Below are 20,370 nucleotides of genomic sequence, written 5' to 3' on the forward strand. Positions count from 1 at the left end.
TGTATGTATGATAGCTAACAGCAAAGCACACTTTAATTAATTTTAAAGGTCCTGTTCTTAAAATGTAAAATATTTTATTATAACATTTGTCAAACAAAAAAATGCATGAAATTAATCGGAGCTGCTATAGTGATTAAATGAAAAAGTGATAGATCATAGTTGTAAATGCTTCTGTTTGTCTTATCACTATATCATTTTAGAAGTTATCAGCCTGATTTCTCTATTTACTGTTGAGAACTTGATAATCAATTCTACCCCACAGGCTGCTGTGGCTGCAGCTTCTAATACTGCCTAGGTGTCATCCTAGTCTCCGAACTGTCCTTTGTTCCCACATTTAATTTGTCACAATATCATGTTACATGCATAACATATGCAAAATATGACTATATCTTACACAAGACACTGCAAAACCTCTAATTCATGCTCAAATTATCTCCTGTATTGATTGCTGCGATAGTTCACAAAAAAATAAAAAATAAAACTCCACTAAAATCCATTGTAAATGCAGCTGCGAGGCTAATCTTTCTCGGTAGACGTTGCTATTGCAATAATCAATGTGTGATATAATGAGTGCATGGATTATATAAGGTCCCACACTGGACAGTGCATGTCCGAGCATAAACCAAGCATGAAGTCAAAGGAATTGTCTAGACCTCCGAGACAGGATTGTCTCGAGGCACAAACCTGTGGAAGGGTACAGAAAAATATCTGCTGCTTTGAAGGACCCAATGAGCAGAGTGACCTCCATCATCCGTATATGGAAGAAGTTCGGAACCACCAGGACTCTTCCTAGAGCTGGCCGCCCGTCTAAACTGAGCGATAGAAGGGGAAGGGCCCTAGTCAGGGAGGTGACTAAGAACCTGATGGTCACTCTGTCAGAGCTACATCATTTCTCTGTGGAGAGAGGAGAACCTTCCAGAAGAACAACGATCTCGGCAGCAATCCACCAATCAGTCCTGTATCGTAGAGTGGCCAGACGGAAGCCACTCCGTAGTAAAAAGCACATGGCAGCCCACCTGGAGTTTGACATTATGCAGCTGAAGGACTCTCAGACCATGAAAAACAAAATTCTCTGGTCTGATTATTCAAATATTGAACTCTTTGGTGTGAATGCCAGGTGTCATGTTTAGAGGAAACAAGGCACCGCTCATCACCAGGCCAATACCATCCCTACAGTGAAGCATGGTGGTGGCAGCATCATGCTGTGAGGATGTTTTCAGCGGCAGGCACAGGGAGACTAGTCAGGATAGAGGAAAAGATGAATGCAGCAATGTACAGAAACATCCTGGATGAAAACCTTCTTCATTGCAGAGATGCTCTTGCTTATAGAAATCCAAATAATATGCTGGGGTGACAATAATCAGGCAACCAAATCTATCGGCTAAATCATAGAATAAATGTAATAGTGCTCTCATAAGGCTTCTTAATTCAGTAAAAACCAAAACTTTATCCTCACCACTTTAAAAATCATAGTATTGTCCGTCAACATTATGGTACTATCCAAGACCTTTATCAAGATCAGCAATAGTCATATATCATGATGTATCATGTAAGACGCCACAGGAAGTGACATTATCCCCATTCCAAACATCTAAAACTCATTAGGCAGGGTCGTTAATAAGTAGTTGCACATCTATTCCATATATAAGGCTGATGTACTCTATAGATTGTAAAGATATATCTGCATTATACTCAGTCCATTATATAAAACTGATAACTCTTTTAAAGACGCCGTATTGTAAGTTCCATTCGGCAATAGAAGTGAAAGTGTCAATTGCGTCATCTGTTCCACCAATAACATACATCAACGGGCGCCTATCCATAATCACAATAGAGTGCAAAACGTGGAAGTACCAATCGCGTCATTTGTTCCACCTCACAAACAACATTAGTACAAAGCCGTATGATGCTTTCAACACAACATCCCCAATCAGGGTCTCACAATATAATCATCACCCCAATCTACATAGACTCCTCTTATACAAGGCAAAATGAGTAGCATATTGAAATATTAAGTATCACTCAAATGTATCAGGAGGGATCCCAGAAGGAATCGCCGATCCCTGCTGCAATCTCTCCTGCACCGCCGGCAGCCGCATCCCCCATAGGTTTCTATAGGGGATACGAAGCTTCCCAATGTATCAACATGGGGCAGCAGCGCAGACCATCCCTGGGCCATCGCCATTCTGAGGTGGCGGTAGCCCATTGTAGCCTATGGGCTACGGATCACACGTAGTGCGGTCAGCTGGGTCGGCGGGGGGTCAGCGCTAACTGCACATGCGCAGACCCCCCTGCTTCCAGCTCAGCACATCGCAGGGATGGGCTTCTTTCGGGGGCCATGTCCCTGTGTCTGGGGGATAGTACTTTCTGGAGATAGGATCGCATTTTACAACGTGATCCTGGGCAGTAATGTTCCACCCTTCATAAATGGGCCCCTAAGCCTCTTATTTTGTTTGTAGAATGTTTTTTATCACTATTTATACTTCATATATTTATTACAGTACAGCAGCTATCATCTTGAAAAAGACAGAAGCCTCAGCTACAACTGTCATTTAAAATGTGTGCCCCCAAGACTCCCAAGACCAGTAAGTCAAAGGATAAGAAAACAAGTGAGTTATAATTTGGGGTGTATATGATTAAAGACAAACCATACTTACACCACCTCCTTTTTGGTGATTATTCTGCCAGAAAATATCATTTCCGCCACCTTTGATACTGTGGGGTCAAAGTTCATGCTGGATACAGCGACTACAACATCATCCCTGCATGGGAGGGAGAAGATATATGACTACATGTACAATGTGTTAATCACACAAGGAAAATAAATAATCTCCGTACTTCAAATAAAAAGCTAAAAATTTCAGATCTTCGGGTGCTCCTTTCATCACAATCTCGGTATATCCTTCCCCGTATCCTGCGGAGAGTAACACACAGCAGCATTAGTGGCATTGCAAGAAAATAAAAACAAATAATTTCGATAGTGAACCTATAGGCCCATACACACTGCTCAAAAGCTGCTCCAGTGTGTACAGGGCAGTGATGAGCGGTGATGCGCACTCCCGCATCATTGCCGGCCGCCGCTCATCTGCTGGTATTACCAGCAGATGAGTGGACGGCTTTCCATAGCATCCTGCCATCCACCCCTGGAAACAATTGCTCAGAAGGAGGCAAAGATCTCTCATTGTGTATGCACTGAGTGATTTTCAGTCCAGTGATTTCCCCCATCATCGTCCATACATGCTGGCCAAAATTGCCCATTGTGTATGGACCTTATGCTTAGTAATGATACAGTGCAAACACCTCATGGCAGGAAACATCTCACCTCCGACATTTTTGACATATAGGAGACATTTTGTTTTAGTTTACTGACACAAAACTACAAAATAGAATTAGATTACCGAAAATACTGTAAATGTAAGATTTTGCTTCTTGGCATTAGATGAATCAGGAAAAGCCCCAAGCATCAAATATGAAATTAAATTATAATAATAATAATAATAATAATAATTATTATTAATAATAATAATAATTATTATTAAGTTATAGATAAATCATTTAATTACCTTTACAAATAATAGAATACGTTTATGTTATGTCCTATTTCTGCAAACTGTAAATTAAGATGATTGTAAAAACTTTACAGATTATCATGTCAAACTGTGTAAAGCAGTCTTTGCATTTATAAAAAGGTTATATAGACAAATGTTTATCAACACAAACCTCAGTAAAGCATTAAAGCATTCTGTTATACTAGAGATTTCATTGACTCCCAATTATATTGCGCCAATAAATATGTTTGAATGAAGCCCAAAGAAGTAGTAATGTACATTTTTTGCACAAGATTTGGGTTATTATTACTCACATTTCATACTTATCAAGCATATTTACTACTATTTAATGTTCCTAGATAAGGAGAATGATTTGCTGACTATAGAGTGTAATGTAATCTTATTTCCTACCACAAGATGGCGCAGTGCCACATTTGCTTAATTGCTGAAAGGCCATTGGACAAGAAAGGACAGACAGCTATAAAACTACACTGATGCTGTACATGCAATAAACGCATCAACTTAAGGCCCATAGAGGCAGATGTATTAAGCCTGTTAAAGTGATAAAGTGGAAAGTGATAACGCACCAGCCAATCAGCCTGGTTTGAAAAATGACATTTAGTAGTTGATTGACTGGTGCGTTATCCCCTTCCACTTTATCACTTTAGCAGACTTAATACATCTGCCCCACTGTTCAATAAGGTACGATATATTCCATATTAAATAAAAATATACAGTTTTATGTTATTTAGCAAAATGAAACATTACAAGCACATTAGGAAATAATTCCTGGCCTAAGATTGATTTGTAACACATACAGTATATACCCACCAGCATAGCGAATGCTCTTCCCCAGGAGCGATGTCCAAAAATAGGGTACAGAGTTCACAGGTACTTGCTTGTTCAGCATGCTGAGCGCAGCAATGCGACCTGTAAGTAGAGGCAGAGAGCACTTGTGTATTTCAGGCAGAAATTTCTTCCTACTAAACTATTCATTTCGGAACAGCTCCTGAATAATGTATAAGATGTGATTTCTAATCACCTGCTGGTTCCTACGTACTAAAACTTCAATATCTGCAATCACAGCAGACTAAAGAGACCATGGAATGAAGACAATGGCACTGTGTGAAATGTCAGTACACGTGCAAACGAACACAAATAAAGTCATGCAGAACATTAATTATGCATGTACATATAAAGCTAAAGTTCATAATGAAGTAATACTGTGTTATGCCAATCAGCTTACCCTTACAGATAACATGTAAATGATACAGGCAGCTGACGATCCTCCCCCAACATCTTCAGTGCAATGTTCTATTAAGATCTTATGCAAATACTGAGAATCCAGTAATGTGCGCTTTATAACATTGCTGTTCCTGGTCCTGTGTATAACTCCTCCAATATATATAGTGTATTTCTGTTTGTTACGCTCTTCGCAGCCCATCCCTGCCATCAGAATCACACAGTGTTCCATGCTTCTCATAGAGGAAAACTGAAGTAATGCAGTTATGTGCATGGCTGAGCATCACTGGCACATCACTGAGAATTGAATAAGGCCTATACGGCCTTATTTATTACAATCTGCATGTTTAATGTCATAAATCTTTTTCACCTAAATTCACATAGTCGGGGTTTAAAGTGGTCCAGTAGAGGTGGTGGAACTCACATGAGTATCAGGAGCAGTGGGACGCAGGTGACGAAGAACCATGGAGCCACCAGGTCCTGGTGAAGTGGGATGTGGCTGTATCATCTACTAACTTGGGTGGTGTTTCGGGTGGCCAATCCCGGGATCGGTGGGACCCCCAGGATTTGGCCCCAAAAACGCTGGGATTTCAATCTCAGGATTGGAGTTTCCAATCCTGGGATTTTGGGATTGGATCGGATCAAATGTCAAATACAACCGATTTGGCCACTTTTCACCTGATTTCTCAACCCCATCTGTTGGATTCAGATGAAGAGTGGCAAAATCGGACAAGTGTATGGCCAGCTTTAGACCATGCTATGTGGGTGTCAGATTATGTTGTACAACAGTGGGCTCTGAGTTTGAGTAGTTATCAGTAGTGCATTTCAGAATGTGGGGATGGAAAATGGTAAAATAGAAACCGTCATGCCTCCTGGCGGCTCACCATATTTTTATGTTGAAAAATGATGTACTATACCGGGTTGCTTACTTACATGGAAAAAAAAGTTGAACATTTGCTAGATCCTAAAAAAACATGAGGAGCTGGTCCTGAGAGCAGATTATCCGCATTCATGAGGTGGACATTTGGGAGAGGAAAAACACTCACCAATGATTCAATTAAGGTTCTTTCGGCCAGGCATTTATGCTGTGGTGAAATTCTGACCCGACTTTAGGGCACCGCTGGCACTCTTACCTGCTATTTCATTCAAGGAAACTGTTATTGACCTGGTAGGTAAGGTAGAAAAATCTGCTCATAGACATCCGTCTATTTTTGTGGTGCTTAACTTCTCTAACTCTGGAAAATATTAAGTCTAGCACTATCGCCCGTGAAATAGTCATGTTCTACACACGCCTGGGAATTCCAAAAGACATCATGACAGACCAGGGTACACCTTTTGTATGCAGTGGATTATTACCTCAATGACATCGTCATCTTTAGCTCGGATTGGAAAACTCACCTTCTAAGGCAGGGGTGGAGAACCTCAGGCCCGGGGGCCGTATGCGGCCCCCATAGCCGGTCTGAGTGGCCCTCCCATCCGCCCAGTGGCTTTGCCGGGTGTTAGGTACAGGAGAATTCTCACGAGAGGTCAGTAGTTCTCGCGAGATTCCTTTTAATCAACAGCAGCCAGAGACTGTCAGTCCTATTCAGCGGCAGCTGCCAGAGCGTGGGACGGCTGCAGCAGGAAAATTTGTAAGATACATTTTTACATATGGCCCCCGAAGAATTTTTTCCCCATACAAACGGCCCTTGGCACAAAAAAGGTTCCCCACCCCTGTTCTAAGGGTAGAGCCAATGTTACAATATCTATGAACACATGGGTTTACGGCTATCCTGGAGAAAGTGTGCTATAGGAATGGCAAAGTACCTGGAGTATGTTGCAGGAAGTATAATAATAAAGTAGAAGCGGCGGCTACATGGCCTCAGACAGGACGTAAATCTCAGCTCGGGACATTTCTCAGTCTTGTGGGTTATTCTCACAGGTTTATATATGATTTTGCAACCACAACAGCCCCATTTAGGAGTGTTTAATGCAGGGATGGGGAACCTTTGGCCCTACACTTTTGCTATTTGGCCATGCTTAAACTGTTGCAGGGTGTGTTGGGATGCGTAGTTCAACAACAGCTGGAGGGCCCCTGGTTTAAAGAAAAACTAGCATGATAAGATATTCTGATCTAGACCGGCAGAATGGAGGTGGCGAAGAAGTGGCGACGTAGAGTTATTGTCTGAAGAATAAGTAGCAGCTAAGGCAGTAGGAGTGTCCCAAGGACAGCATAAGCATATCTCACATGGACGTGAATGTGGAATAGCAGGGTGTGGAATCCAGTCCAGGTATTCCTGTTGACCAAGTCTGAGCAACAGCAAGCTTGATTGCAGACACCTGTCAGTTTGTGGTTAAAATGACCCCGATGGTGAAGTAGTTGCCTAGGCTATAGTTCAGGGGGTTGGTCACTGGTTGGGGTCCTCGATGAATGGTCTCTGGAGAATTTGCGCTCTGCATGCTAAGAACGGCTGTGAACTATTTCAGTGAATTGCCATATATATATATATATATATATATATATATATATATATATATATATATATATATATATATATATATATATATATATACAGTGCTATTTTTCAGCAGGAACCAGCAGGAACTCAGTTCCTGAACCTCTAATTAAATATGACATCATCAGGAACTGAAAATCTACTTTCCATAAGATAAGTGCTATTTTAATGTCACCTGTGAGTGCCTTTGTTTCTAAATACAATATATACAGCTATCCCTCCCTCCCTCTCTCTATTATATATATATTTTTTTATTTAATTGATTCATCCCCAGACCTAAAGTTCCTGGACCTATTTTTCCAGAAAAATAGTACTGTATATATATATATATATATATATATATATATATATATATATATATATATATATATATATATATATATATATATATATATACACACACACACACACATGTGTATATATGTGTGTGTGTGTGTATTTGTTATCTTTAAAGTGTAATTTTAATAGTAGTACTGTTTGTGCCTCACTGTTTACCCTGACAGAGATTATAACCTTTCTTTCCATTTACCCTTTTCCATTGCATTACCTCCTTGGCTGGAGGCCAGGGAGCACATATGTCCATTGGTGTTTACAGAAGAGAGATAAGAGAGAGACACAGTGAGGAAAATGGAAGCATAGAACCAGAGACAGCTGCAAGATACAGCTTCAAGACTTCAGTAGAGCATTGGTGAAGACAGGAGAAGTATCATAAGAAGGATGCAGACATGAGGCACAGGAGACAGAAGCCATGGAGAAAATGAAGCAGCAGAAGAAAAACCCTGTCTGAAATCAGATAAAAAAAGGACACAGACCATGGACAGAAGAAGGCAACATCATGAAGGAGGATTGCCCAGTGGACAGGAGAATGGGTGCAGAGAATGAAAGGATTCAGTATGAAATCCCGGCGTTCAAAATCCCGACGCCGGAATCCCGACCGCCGAAATCACGACAAGGGGGGGGACGTGGATCGCCCCCCCTTGCGGGCTCACTGCGCTCGCCACGCAGCGGGCCCAGTGCCTCGTTACACTCGGCACGCTAATTTATTCTCCCTCCAGGGGTGTCGTGGACACCCACGGAGGGAGAAAGTGTCGGGATTTCAGCGGTCGGGATTCCAGCGTCGGGATTCTGAACGCCGGGATCCCGACCGCCGGGATTTAAACTGCATCTCAAATGAAAGGAATAAAGACAGTTGCAGTGGACAAAGGGAAGCAGAAGAAAGAAGAGCAGTGTCGATGAATAGACGGAAAGTGGACAGTGATAGTGGACAGAAGGGAACAGCAGTAAGGAGTACACTGTCATCAGACTGACAGAAGAAGTAGAAAACCATGTCAGTGAGAAGGAGCATGGCGGAATTGGGCAGAAGGAGAAAACAGGAGAACAGTGACAGCAGTCAAAAGGAAACAGAGCATAAGAAGCAATATATGTACAAAAATGAATTGATTTATTAGGATGGGTACATTTAAAAAAAAAAACAACCCCAGCAATAGTGCACCTGTTCTTAGTCCTTCTACTTACAACACTTTTATCTTCCGTCTGCAAGCTCTAAATCCCCTCTCCCATCAACACAACACCTCCACATAGATGCGAGACTGCAAAAGGAAACACGGGCCTGATTCAGACGCCGCGCCACCAGAGTGAAATCCCGCCTTGCGCATAGATGTGCATGTATTGCCAATCTATTCGCAGCTGAGCAAATATTTCCAAATCCATTCCCAAGCCGCCCCCCATCGAATGCTTACTTGGCAGCTGCGATGAAAACAGGCTGAACGTGGCCGGAGTGGAGGCCACACACCCTCTGCTAAAACACTCGGGCACACCTGCGTGTTTCCCTAGGCATGCCAGCGGTTTTCCGGGAACTCCCATGAAACCTGCAGTTACCACACCGAAATGCTGGCTTTCTGTCAATCCCCTTGGGAATGGCTAGCGATTAAAAGTAGCAGGATTTCATTGCTGGAAGGCATAGCGCAAGCACATTGTGGCTCATGCAAATAGTGATCAGGTTCTGGATCGAGCCCATCCTCTTTAAAGGCTAAAATAACTGATGTTTCTATTTCATTTCAATAAATTGAATTGAATTTGTATTTGTGGTTATATTAAATTAGATTGTATGTGATAAATGTCAAAAATAGTCATGACATCATGTGAGATGATAGCTGAGGAAGCCGCCGATTGCTACAGACAGGCGGAGAAACGCGTTCTATTCACTAAAGCCCTGCAGTCCGGTCAATGCAATCTAATGAGCAGCGCTGTTGGGATTCACAACCGCTGGTAACTCCAGACCACATCAACCCTCTGGCTGAAGGTTCATGTCCAGGGTTCACAAATACTCGCTATAGCAAGTATTTTACCCACTTTGGAGCACCAGGGACTCATTTTTTATGAATGGCTGGGTCTCCTGGGACCCAGCCATTATGGCGTGCACACCGTCTTAATATGTGTGACAAGGGCGGAGAGATCTGTTTCCCCATCAGTTGTGATGCGACCGTGGAGAAGACAAAGCGTGACTTACGGACGCTTCATACATCTGCTGGGCGCGAAAATGAAAGGGTCCCTGTCACCGCAGAGTCATAGGCAGCAGTGCACGGAAGCTGCGTAAGCTGTGCCTCAACAACAGACGGCTGGAGCCAACACCAGAAGCAGCTGCTCAGAAGGGGAACAGAGCTGCGGCTGGTGTGAGGATGGAGCACGAGGAACTGAAACCAGCATTGGGGGCCAGAACCAGGGAGGTGTGACAGTGAGGACAGGGCAGACCTGGGCAGGAAGTAGAGGTAAGAGGGGTGCGTAGTCCATTTAGCAGGCTGCTTGGCTGTGTCATGTAAGGGGATTTATTGCTAGCAGGACTCGGGTTGCAGACTTCCCTCCTCCTCTCCTACCTCGCGGTGCTGCTCTCTTGTGTGTCACTGTCTGGCTGTTAATGGCCCACTTGTCACCTCCTCCCCTCACTGCACAACTGGCAGAGAGGCTGCAGCTCACCAATTAACTCTTAACAGGCAGAGCTGCCTGTAGGGGAGGAACCTATAGACTCTGCTGGGATTTCACTCACCCTATCCCTCCTGTTCCTGCTGCCATTACTTTTAATTTAGTTCTAGAAACAATGGACAGGGGCAGAATCCTGATTGGTGCAGCACAGGTGTCCCTATTCCGACTATTTCTAGTATATGTGTATCTTGCTTTATGTGAGTGGGCAAATTGGCAATTGATTACCCTACCCCTCCCCCAACAGCCACAGTTTTGGGGTGCCCAGATCTGTTTGCTTACCGAAAAAAAAAAATAGGCTCAGGCTGGCCCTTGGCACAGGGTTTATGCCATATGGAGGAGAGGAGGAGGCTTCTGTATGTGCCATGCTGGGGAAGGGGAGAGGAGGCTTTATTCCGTTGGGACCCAGAAAAGGTCAAGTAGGACCCCGATTATTGTAAGTGAGGGGTCCCAGGGACCCATAATTTTGGGGGGTTTTAGCGATCACTGGACAGTTACATCTAACTTGTTGATAACTTATAATACCAGAAAATCAGGCGCAGTTCCGATATGTCAATTAGTACCAAAATTAAAACAATAACACCAAATAAATGAATTATTACATGTATTATAATGATCACACCGAAGATTTGATAGTGCAGCTCCCAGAAGTAATTGGAATAGATTACTTGCAGAAATATTTTTAAAAGGACAGAGTGCGCAAAACCAAAATCTGAATATTTGTTATAGGTTTATTAACCAGTAAAAAACAATTAAAATATGCATTTGTAAATATATACAATAAAATACATTTATTACTCACTGGTGCCCATCTATTTAAGAGTGTGACTCTGTTAAATAAAATAAATAATGTATTTTATTGTATATATTTACAAATGCATATTTTAATTGTTTTTTACTGGTTAATAAACCTATAACAAATATTCAGATTTCGGTTTTGCGCTCTCTTTCTTTTTAAAAATATTGTTGGTAACTTAATAACCTGAATATTTAAACCCAGGCAACGCTGGCTACTTCAGCTAGTGCAGTGATTCCCAACAGTGGTTCCCTTGGGTGCCACCTGACTCCTGCAGGGGTGTCGTCTTGCAGTAGGTTGGTGGTCAAGTTCCAAATCTAATTATTCATGGTTAAAACTATTGGCAAAACCAGCGCTAGTGGCTGCCAATGATAAAACATGTGGACAAAAAGATGCACAACTATCAACCACAACAGAACTAAATAATGACATGTAGGCAAAATTTACTTCATTTAATATTTTTCCCAAATTTGTCAATAAAAACAGCTTTTATCCTAGGGATGCCATAAACAAAAGTGCTGATTCTCTAGGGTACAGTGATTCAAGTAAGTTTGGCAACCATTGAGCTAGTTTAATATATGTGCTGGCTGTCATACCCAATGAACAGCAGCACCGCTCTGCTTCGCTGACCTTGCCGCAGCATAGGACACCGTGCTCAGCTTGCCTGTCTTCTATAAGCCCACCCCCAGATTCCGGTAGGCTACTTTCCCTGGAATCTGGGGGTGGGTTTATAAAAGATAGACAAGCTGAGCACTGTGTTCCGTGCTACAGCAGGTCAGTGAAACACGGTTACGGTATAGATGAAAGACAATGTCTAGGTTGGCAGTCACTAGGTCGACACAAGCTTATGGTCGACATAGGCAAGGTCAATAGTTAAAAGGCTGGTACTGTATAAGGGTTACATGATTTTTTTGGTGTCTATGTAATCATACATCGACATGGAGACCATATATGTACCGCTTTGCTCACCATACTATTATATTCCCACTTTATGCCCACTTGGATAGTAAAGTATGAAAATCCACCTTTTTTCTGAAAAAAATCATGAAAACCTCATGTCGACCATAAGTCACTAGTCACTGTCCAAGGTGTCCATCTAGTCACTGTCGAACCATTAGTGGTCAACCTAGTGACCGTTGACCTAGACATTGTCTATCCACTGACCGGATACCCTGAAAAACACGGTGCTGCGGATCACTGGGTATGGTTGTCAGCACATATATATATATAAAACATACAACATTACATGTACATATGCTAACTGGCTCCCCCATGCAATGTGTGGTCGGTACTCCAAATCAGGGACAGCAGCAGCCACTGCTCCTCGATTACCTTCCCCTGTAAGCTCATGACCCACCTGCTGCCTCTGCACCGAATGCATCTCCCTCCATTAGCCATTCTTGCATACACTCCAGGAACAACCGGGAGGCTCCCGAAGGTTGGGTAGCCCTCCCAGCCCCTTGGGGCAATAGACAAGTTTCCTGGGTCATGCCGCACAGGCCCCACCCCCAGGTAGCCCCTGCACCTGGCCATCGAATATTAAAATGGATAGATGCAAAAAAAAAAACATGTAGTAGTCAGGGGCGCCTGTTGGCGCCCCTGACTACTACATACATAATAACACCTTTCCCACATCCACTCCTCCAAAATCTTATTTTCTATATGACATTAGTTTTATTATTTTATTGAAAAATGTTTCTTTTTATTCATAAGGATAAAATTATGAGATATACTGTTGCAGTAATGGAGATCCAAATAACAAGATATGAAAAGATCAAATATAAATCAAATTAAACCTTTATTCTATAACTTTTAGTGTAAAACAACATAAACTTTATTAACTATATAAAGAGGGACAAACTGTCAGCAAGGCACTGGTAGTGATCTCACAATAGCTTGTGATGTCACAATAGCTAGTGATGTCACGATGGAGCTTGGAGGGTAAAAAAAAAGCAGCGCACTGCACAGAGAGCATTATTGTTGCAGAGTCACGGGACATAGAAGCAGCTCTGACAGATTTTGTCTTATTATCTTCTCAAACCATGGCGGAAATACCCTGCAACGTAGCGGTATACAGTACCTTATGTTTGGATGACCAAAAGATCGACTTGGTGTATTCAGTTTCAAAGCGAGTATGTGATGATGGTGAAATAATTCACCCAGGAGATCTACAAGAGGACCAACTGATGGTGACTATCAGGGATGGCTCTACAGAGATTGAGATGGTTGGTGCTCCAAAAGCATGGAGCTATGATCGTTATTTAGGCTGGATAGAAGAGGCACATAACTATAGTGCCATGTGGACGCTCACAGAAAGTCTACTGCCTCATACTGTCAGCACGGACGTGACTGGCGATGATAGGAGTGACAGAGAAAGGAGCGGACAGCTGGAGGAAAACATACAAGAGACTCCAAATGACGACATGATGGACGCATTACAGCTCAAAAGAGAAGTGGAGGAGGAAATAAAAAAGAAAGAAGCTGAACTTCGAGAACTCCATCAAGTGAAGGAAAGTTTAAATGACATTCTAAAAGAAAAGACCCCACGCTCAGGCTGGCGAGGCTTCGTCAGCAGCATTAGAGGGTCAGTGCGCAATATATTCAGAAGACGCAGCAGCACTTATTTCCTCACTACAGAGGGTGAAGCAGGCCCACAGGCTGAGACAGACATTAATCAATGGGGCTCCTGGGGAATGACATATTCCCAGCTCCTATACTAGATCAGATTTGTCCGTGGGATAGGCTGAGCTCATCTTGGTGCAGACATTCCACACCTGAGAGATGAGCATTGAAGTCGCAAGGCTGAGCTCATCTAGGTGCAGACATTCCACACCTGAGAGATGAGCATTGAAGTCGCAAGGCTGAGCTCATCTAGGTGCAGACATTCCACACCTGAGAGATGAGCATTGAAGTCGCAAGGCTGAGCTCATCTAGGTGCAGACATTCCACACCTGAGAGATGAGCATTGAAGCCCCTGCCCCTTACACACCCTCTGCTGCACCACATTATCCTGGAACAGAGATTCAACACCTGAGATCATCACATACAGCACCTGGGGATTAGGGCTACTGGCGAAACCCCATTAAAAAAAACGACACAGCGCAGCCACCTCATGGGTGTGTTGGAAGAGCTGCTAATTATTTATAAAATGTTGACAGTTACATCTAACTTGTTGATAACTTATAATACCAAAAAATCAGTCGCAGTTCCGATATGTCAATTAGTACCAAAATTAAAACAATAACACCAAATAAATGAATTATGATGATCACACCGAAGATTTGGTAGTGCAGTTCCCAGAAGTAATTGGAATAGATTACTTGCAGAAATCGTTTTAAAAGGACAGAGAGTGCAAAACCAAAATCTGAATATTTGTTATAGGTTTATTAACCAGTAAAAAAACAATTTGAATATGCATTTGTAAATATATACAATAAAATACATTTATTACTCACTGGTGCCCATCTATTTAAGAGTGTGACTCTGTTAAATAAAATAAATAATGTATTTTATTGTATATATTTACAAATGCATATTTTAATTGTTTTTTACTGGTTAATAAACCTATAACAAATATTCAGATTTCGGTTTTGCGCTCTCTTTCTTTTTAAAAATATTGTTGGTAACTTAATAACCTGAATATTTAAACCCAGGCAACGCTGGCTACTTCAGCTAGTGCAGTGATTCCCAACAGTGGTTCCCTTGGGTGCCACCTGACTCCTGCAGGGGTGTCGTCTTGCAGTAGGTTGGTGGTCAAGTTCCAAATCTAATTATTCATGGTTAAAACTATTGGCAAAACCAGCGCTAGTGGCTGCCAATGATAAAACATGTGGACAAAAAGATGCACAACTATCAACCACAACAGAACTAAATAATGACATGTAGGCAAAATTTACTTCATTTAATATTTTTCCCAAATTTGTCAATAAAAACAGCTTTTATCCTAGGGATGCCATAAACAAAAGTGCTGATTCTCTAGGGTACAGTGATTCAAGTAAGTTTGGCAACCATTGAGCTAGTTTAATATATGTGCTGGCTGTCATACCCAATGAACAGCAGCACCGCTCTGCTTCGCTGACCTTGCCGCAGCATAGGACACCGTGCTCAGCTTGCCTGTCTTCTATAAGCCCACCCCCAGATTCCGGTAGGCTACTTTCCCTGGAATCTGGGGGTGGGTTTATAAAAGATAGACAAGCTGAGCACTGTGTTCCGTGCTACAGCAGGTCAGTGAAACACGGTTACGGTATAGATGAAAGACAATGTCTAGGTTGGCAGTCACTAGGTCGACACAAGCTTATGGTCGACATAGGCAAGGTCAATAGTTAAAAGGCTGGTACTGTATAAGGGTTACATGATTTTTTTGGTGTCTATGTAATCATACATCGACATGGAGACCATATATGTACCGCTTTGCTCACCATACTATTATATTCCCACTTTATGCCCACTTGGATAGTAAAGTATGAAAATCCACCTTTTTTCTGAAAAAAATCATGAAAACCTCATGTCGACCATAAGTCACTAGTCACTGTCCAAGGTGTCCATCTAGTCACTGTCGAACCATTAGTGGTCAACCTAGTGACCGTTGACCTAGACATTGTCTATCCACTGACCGGATACCCTGAAAAACACGGTGCTGCGGATCACTGGGTATGGTTGTCAGCACATATATATATATAAAACATACAACATTACATGTACATATGCTAACTGGCTCCCCCATGCAATGTGTGGTTGGTACTCCAAATCAGGGACAGCAGCAGCCACTGCTCCTCGATTACCTTCCCCTGTAAGCTCATGACCCACCTGCTGCCTCTGCACCGAATGCATCTCCCTCCATTAGCCATTCTTGCATACACTCCAGGAACAACCGGGAGGCTCCCGAAGGTTGGGTAGCCTTCCCAGCCCCTTGGGGCAATAGACAAGTTTCCTGGGTCATGCCGCACAGGCCCCACCCCCAGGTAGCCCCTGCACCTGGCCATCGAATATTAAAATGGATAGATGCAAAAAAAAAACATGTAGTAGTCAGGGGCGCCTGTTGGCGCCCCTGACTACTACATACATAATAACACCTTTCCCACATCCACTCCTCCAAAATCTTATTTTCTATATGACATTAGTTTTATTATTTTATTGAAAAATGTTTCTTTTTATTCATAAGGATAAAATTATGAGATATACTGTTGCAGTAATGGAGATCCAAATAACAAGATATGAAAAGATCAAATATAAATCAAATTAAACCTTTATTCTATAACTTTTAGTGTAAAACAACGTAAACTTTATTAACTATATAAAGAGGGACAAACTGTCAGCAAGGCACTGGTAGTGATCTCACAATAGCTTGTGATGTCACAATAGCTAGTGATGTCATGATGGAGCTTGGAGGGTAAAAAAAAAGCAGCGCACTGCACAGAGAGCATTATTGTTGCAGAGTCACGGGACATAGAAGCAGCTCTGACAGATTTTGTCTTATTATCTTCTCAAACCATGGCGGAAATACCCTGCAACGTAGCGGTATACAGTACCTTATGTTTGGATGACCAAAAGATCGACTTGGTGTATTCAGTTTCAAAGCGAGTATGTGATGATGGTGAAATAATTCACCCAGGAGATCTACAAGAGGACCAACTGATGGTGACTATCAGGGATGGCTCTACAGAGATTGAGATGGTTGGTGCTCCAAAAGCATGGAGCTATGATCGTTATTTAGGCTGGATAGAAGAGGCACATAACTATAGTGCCATGTGGACGCTCACAGAAAGTCTACTGCCTCATACTGTCAGCACGGACGTGACTGGCGATGATAGGAGTGACAGAGAAAGGAGCGGACAGCTGGAGGAAAACATACAAGAGACTCCAAATGACGACATGATGGACGCATTACAGCTCAAAAGAGAAGTGGAGGAGGAAATAAAAAAGAAAGAAGCTGAACTTAGAGAACTCCATCAAGTGAAGGAAAGTTTAAATGACATTCTAAAAGAAAAGACCCCACGCTCAGGCTGGCGAGGCTTCGTCAGCAGCATTAGAGGGTCAGTGCGCAATATATTCAGAAGACGCAGCAGCACTTATTTCCTCACTACAGAGGGTGAAGCAGGCCCACAGGCTGAGACAGACATTAATCAATGGGGCTCCTGGGGAATGACATATTCCCAGCTCCTATACTAGATCAGATTTGTCCGTGGGATAGGCTGAGCTCATCTTGGTGCAGACATTCCACACCTGAGAGATGAGCATTGAAGTCGCAAGGCTGAGCTCATCTAGGTGCAGACATTCCACACCTGAGAGATGAGCATTGAAGTCGCAAGGCTGAGCTCATCTAGGTGCAGACATTCCACACCTGAGAGATGAGCATTGAAGTCGCAAGGCTGAGCTCATCTAGGTGCAGACATTCCACACCTGAGAGATGAGCATTGAAGCCCCTGCCCCTTACACACCCTCTGCTGCACCACATTATCCTGGAACAGAGATTCAACACCTGAGATCATCACATACAGCACCTGGGGATTAGGGCTACTGGCGAAACCCCATTAAAAAAAACGACACAGCGCAGCCACCTCATGGGTGTGTTGGAAGAGCTGCTAATTATTTATAAAATGTTGACAGTTACATCTAACTTGTTGATAACTTATTATACCAAAAAAATCAGTCGCAGTTCCGATATGTCAATTAGTACCAAAATTAAAACAATAACACCAAATAAATGAATTATGATGATCACACCGAAGATTTGGTAGTGCAGTTCCCAGAAGTAATTGGAATAGATTACTTGCAGAAATAGTTTTAAAAGGACAGAGAGTGCAAAACCAAAATCTGAATATTTGTTATAGGTTTATTAACCAGTAAAAAAACAATTTGAATATGCATTTGTAAATATATACAATAAAATACATTTATTACTCACTGGTGCCCATCTATTTAAGAGTGTGACTCTGTTAAATAAAATAAATAATGTATTTTATTGTATATATTTACAAATGCATATTTTAATTGTTTTTTACTGGTTAATAAACCTATAACAAATATTCAGATTTCGGTTTTGCGCTCTCTTTCTTTTTAAAAATATTGTTGGTAACTTAATAACCTGAATATTTAAACCCAGGCAACGCTGGCTACTTCAGCTAGTGCAGTGATTCCCAACAGTGGTTCCCTTGGGTGCCACCTGACTCCTGCAGGGGTGTCGTCTTGCAGTAGGTTGGTGGTCAAGTTCCAAATCTAATTATTCATGGTTAAAACTATTGGCAAAACCAGCGCTAGTGGCTGCCAATGATAAAACATGTGGACAAAAAGATGCACAACTATCAACCACAACAGAACTAAATAATGACAGGTAGGCAAAATTTACTTCATTTAATATTTTTCCCAAATTTGTCAATAAAAACAGCTTTTATCCTAGGGATGCCATAAACAAAAGTGCTGATTCTCTAGGGTACAGTGATTCAAGTAAGTTTGGCAACCATTGAGCTAGTTTAATATATGTGCTGGCTGTCATACCCAATGAACAGCAGCACCGCTCTGCTTCGCTGACCTTGCCGCAGCATAGGACACCGTGCTCAGCTTGCCTGTCTTCTATAAGCCCACCCCCAGATTCCGGTAGGCTACTTTCCCTGGAATCTGGGGGTGGGTTTATAAAAGATAGACAAGCTGAGCACTGTGTTCCGTGCTACAGCAGGTCAGTGAAACACGGTTACGGTATAGATGAAAGACAATGTCTAGGTTGGCAGTCACTAGGTCGACACAAGCTTATGGTCGACATAGGCAAGGTCAATAGTTAAAAGGCTGGTACTGTATAAGGGTTACATGATTTTTTTGGTGTCTATGTAATCATACATCGACATGGAGACCATATATGTACCGCTTTGCTCACCATACTATTATATTCCCACTTTATGCCCACTTGGATAGTAAAGTATGAAAATCCACCTTTTTTCTGAAAAAAATCATGAAAACCTCATGTCACTAGTCACTGTCCAAGGTGTCCATCTAGTCACTGTCGAACCATTAGTGGTCAACCTAGTGACCGTTGACCTAGACATTGTCTATCCACTGACCGGATACCCTGAAAAACACGGTGCTGCGGATCACTGGGTATGGTTGTCAGCACATATATATATATAAAACATACAACATTACATGTACATATGCTAACTGGCTCCCCCATGCAATGTGTGGTCGGTACTCCAAATCAGGGACAGCAGCAGCCACTGCTCCTCGATTACCTTCCCCTGTAAGCTCATGACCCACCTGCTGCCTCTGCACCGAATGCATCTACCTCCATTAGCCATTCTTGCATACACTCCAGGAACAACCGGGAGGCTCCCGAAGGTTGGGTAGCCTTCCCAGCCCCTTGGGGCAATAGACAAGTTTCCTGGGTCATGCCGCACAGGCCCCACCCCCAGGTAGCCCCTGCACCTGGCCATCGAATATTAAAATGGATAGATGCAAAAAAAAAAAACATGTAGTAGTCAGGGGCGCCTGTTGGCGCCCCTGACTACTACATACATAATAACACCTTTCCCACATCCACTCCTCCAAAATCTTATTTTCTATATGACATTAGTTTTATTATTTTATTGAAAAATGTTTCTTTTTATTCATAAGGATAAAATTATGAGATATACTGTTGCAGTAATGGAGATCCAAATAACAAGATATGAAAAGATCAAATATAAATCAAATTAAACCTTTATTCTATAACTTTTAGTGTAAAACAACGTAAACTTTATTAACTATATAAAGAGGGACAAACTGTCAGCAAGGCACTGGTAGTGATCTCACAATAGCTTGTGATGTCACAATAGCTAGTGATGTCACGATGGAGCTTGGAGGGTAAAAAAAAAGCAGCGCACTGCACAGAGAGCATTATTGTTGCAGAGTCACGGGACATAGAAGCAGCTCTGACAGATTTTGTCTTATTATCTTCTCAAACCATGGCGGAAATACCCTGCAACGTAGCGGTATACAGTACCTTATGTTTGGATGACCAAAAGATCGACTTGGTGTATTCAGTTTCAAAGCGAGTATGTGATGATGGTGAAATAATTCACCCAGGAGATCTACAAGAGGACCAACTGATGGTGACTATCAGGGATGGCTCTACAGAGATTGAGATGGTTGGTGCTCCAAAAGCATGGAGCTATGATCGTTATTTAGGCTGGATAGAAGAGGCACATAACTATAGTGCCATGTGGACGCTCACAGAAAGTCTACTGCCTCATACTGTCAGCACGGACGTGACTGGCGATGATAGGAGTGACAGAGAAAGGAGCGGACAGCTGGAGGAAAACATACAAGAGACTCCAAATGACGACAT

General features: G+C 42.3%; 1 protein-coding gene across 1 annotated transcript in view; it reads right to left on the bottom strand.

The window, feature by feature from the left end:
* LOC146059705 (apoptosis-inducing factor 3-like) overlaps positions 1-20,370 on the bottom strand; it is a 149,807-nt gene that overhangs the window by 5,273 nt on the left and 124,164 nt on the right. Inside the window, exons 16-18 of the mRNA XM_083172165.1 lie at positions 4,380-4,478; positions 2,839-2,914; positions 2,658-2,762 (exon numbers count right to left, since the gene is read on the bottom strand). Coding sequence (XP_083028291.1) covers positions 2,658-2,762; positions 2,839-2,914; positions 4,380-4,478 — 280 coding nt within the window. The remainder of the gene's footprint in view (positions 1-2,657; positions 2,763-2,838; positions 2,915-4,379; positions 4,479-20,370) is intronic.

The sequence above is a fragment of the Crinia signifera genome, chromosome 2 (genome assembly GCF_055691185.1).
Source record: "Crinia signifera chromosome 2, ASM5569118v1, whole genome shotgun sequence".
Lineage (NCBI taxonomy): Eukaryota > Metazoa > Chordata > Amphibia > Anura > Myobatrachidae > Crinia > Crinia signifera.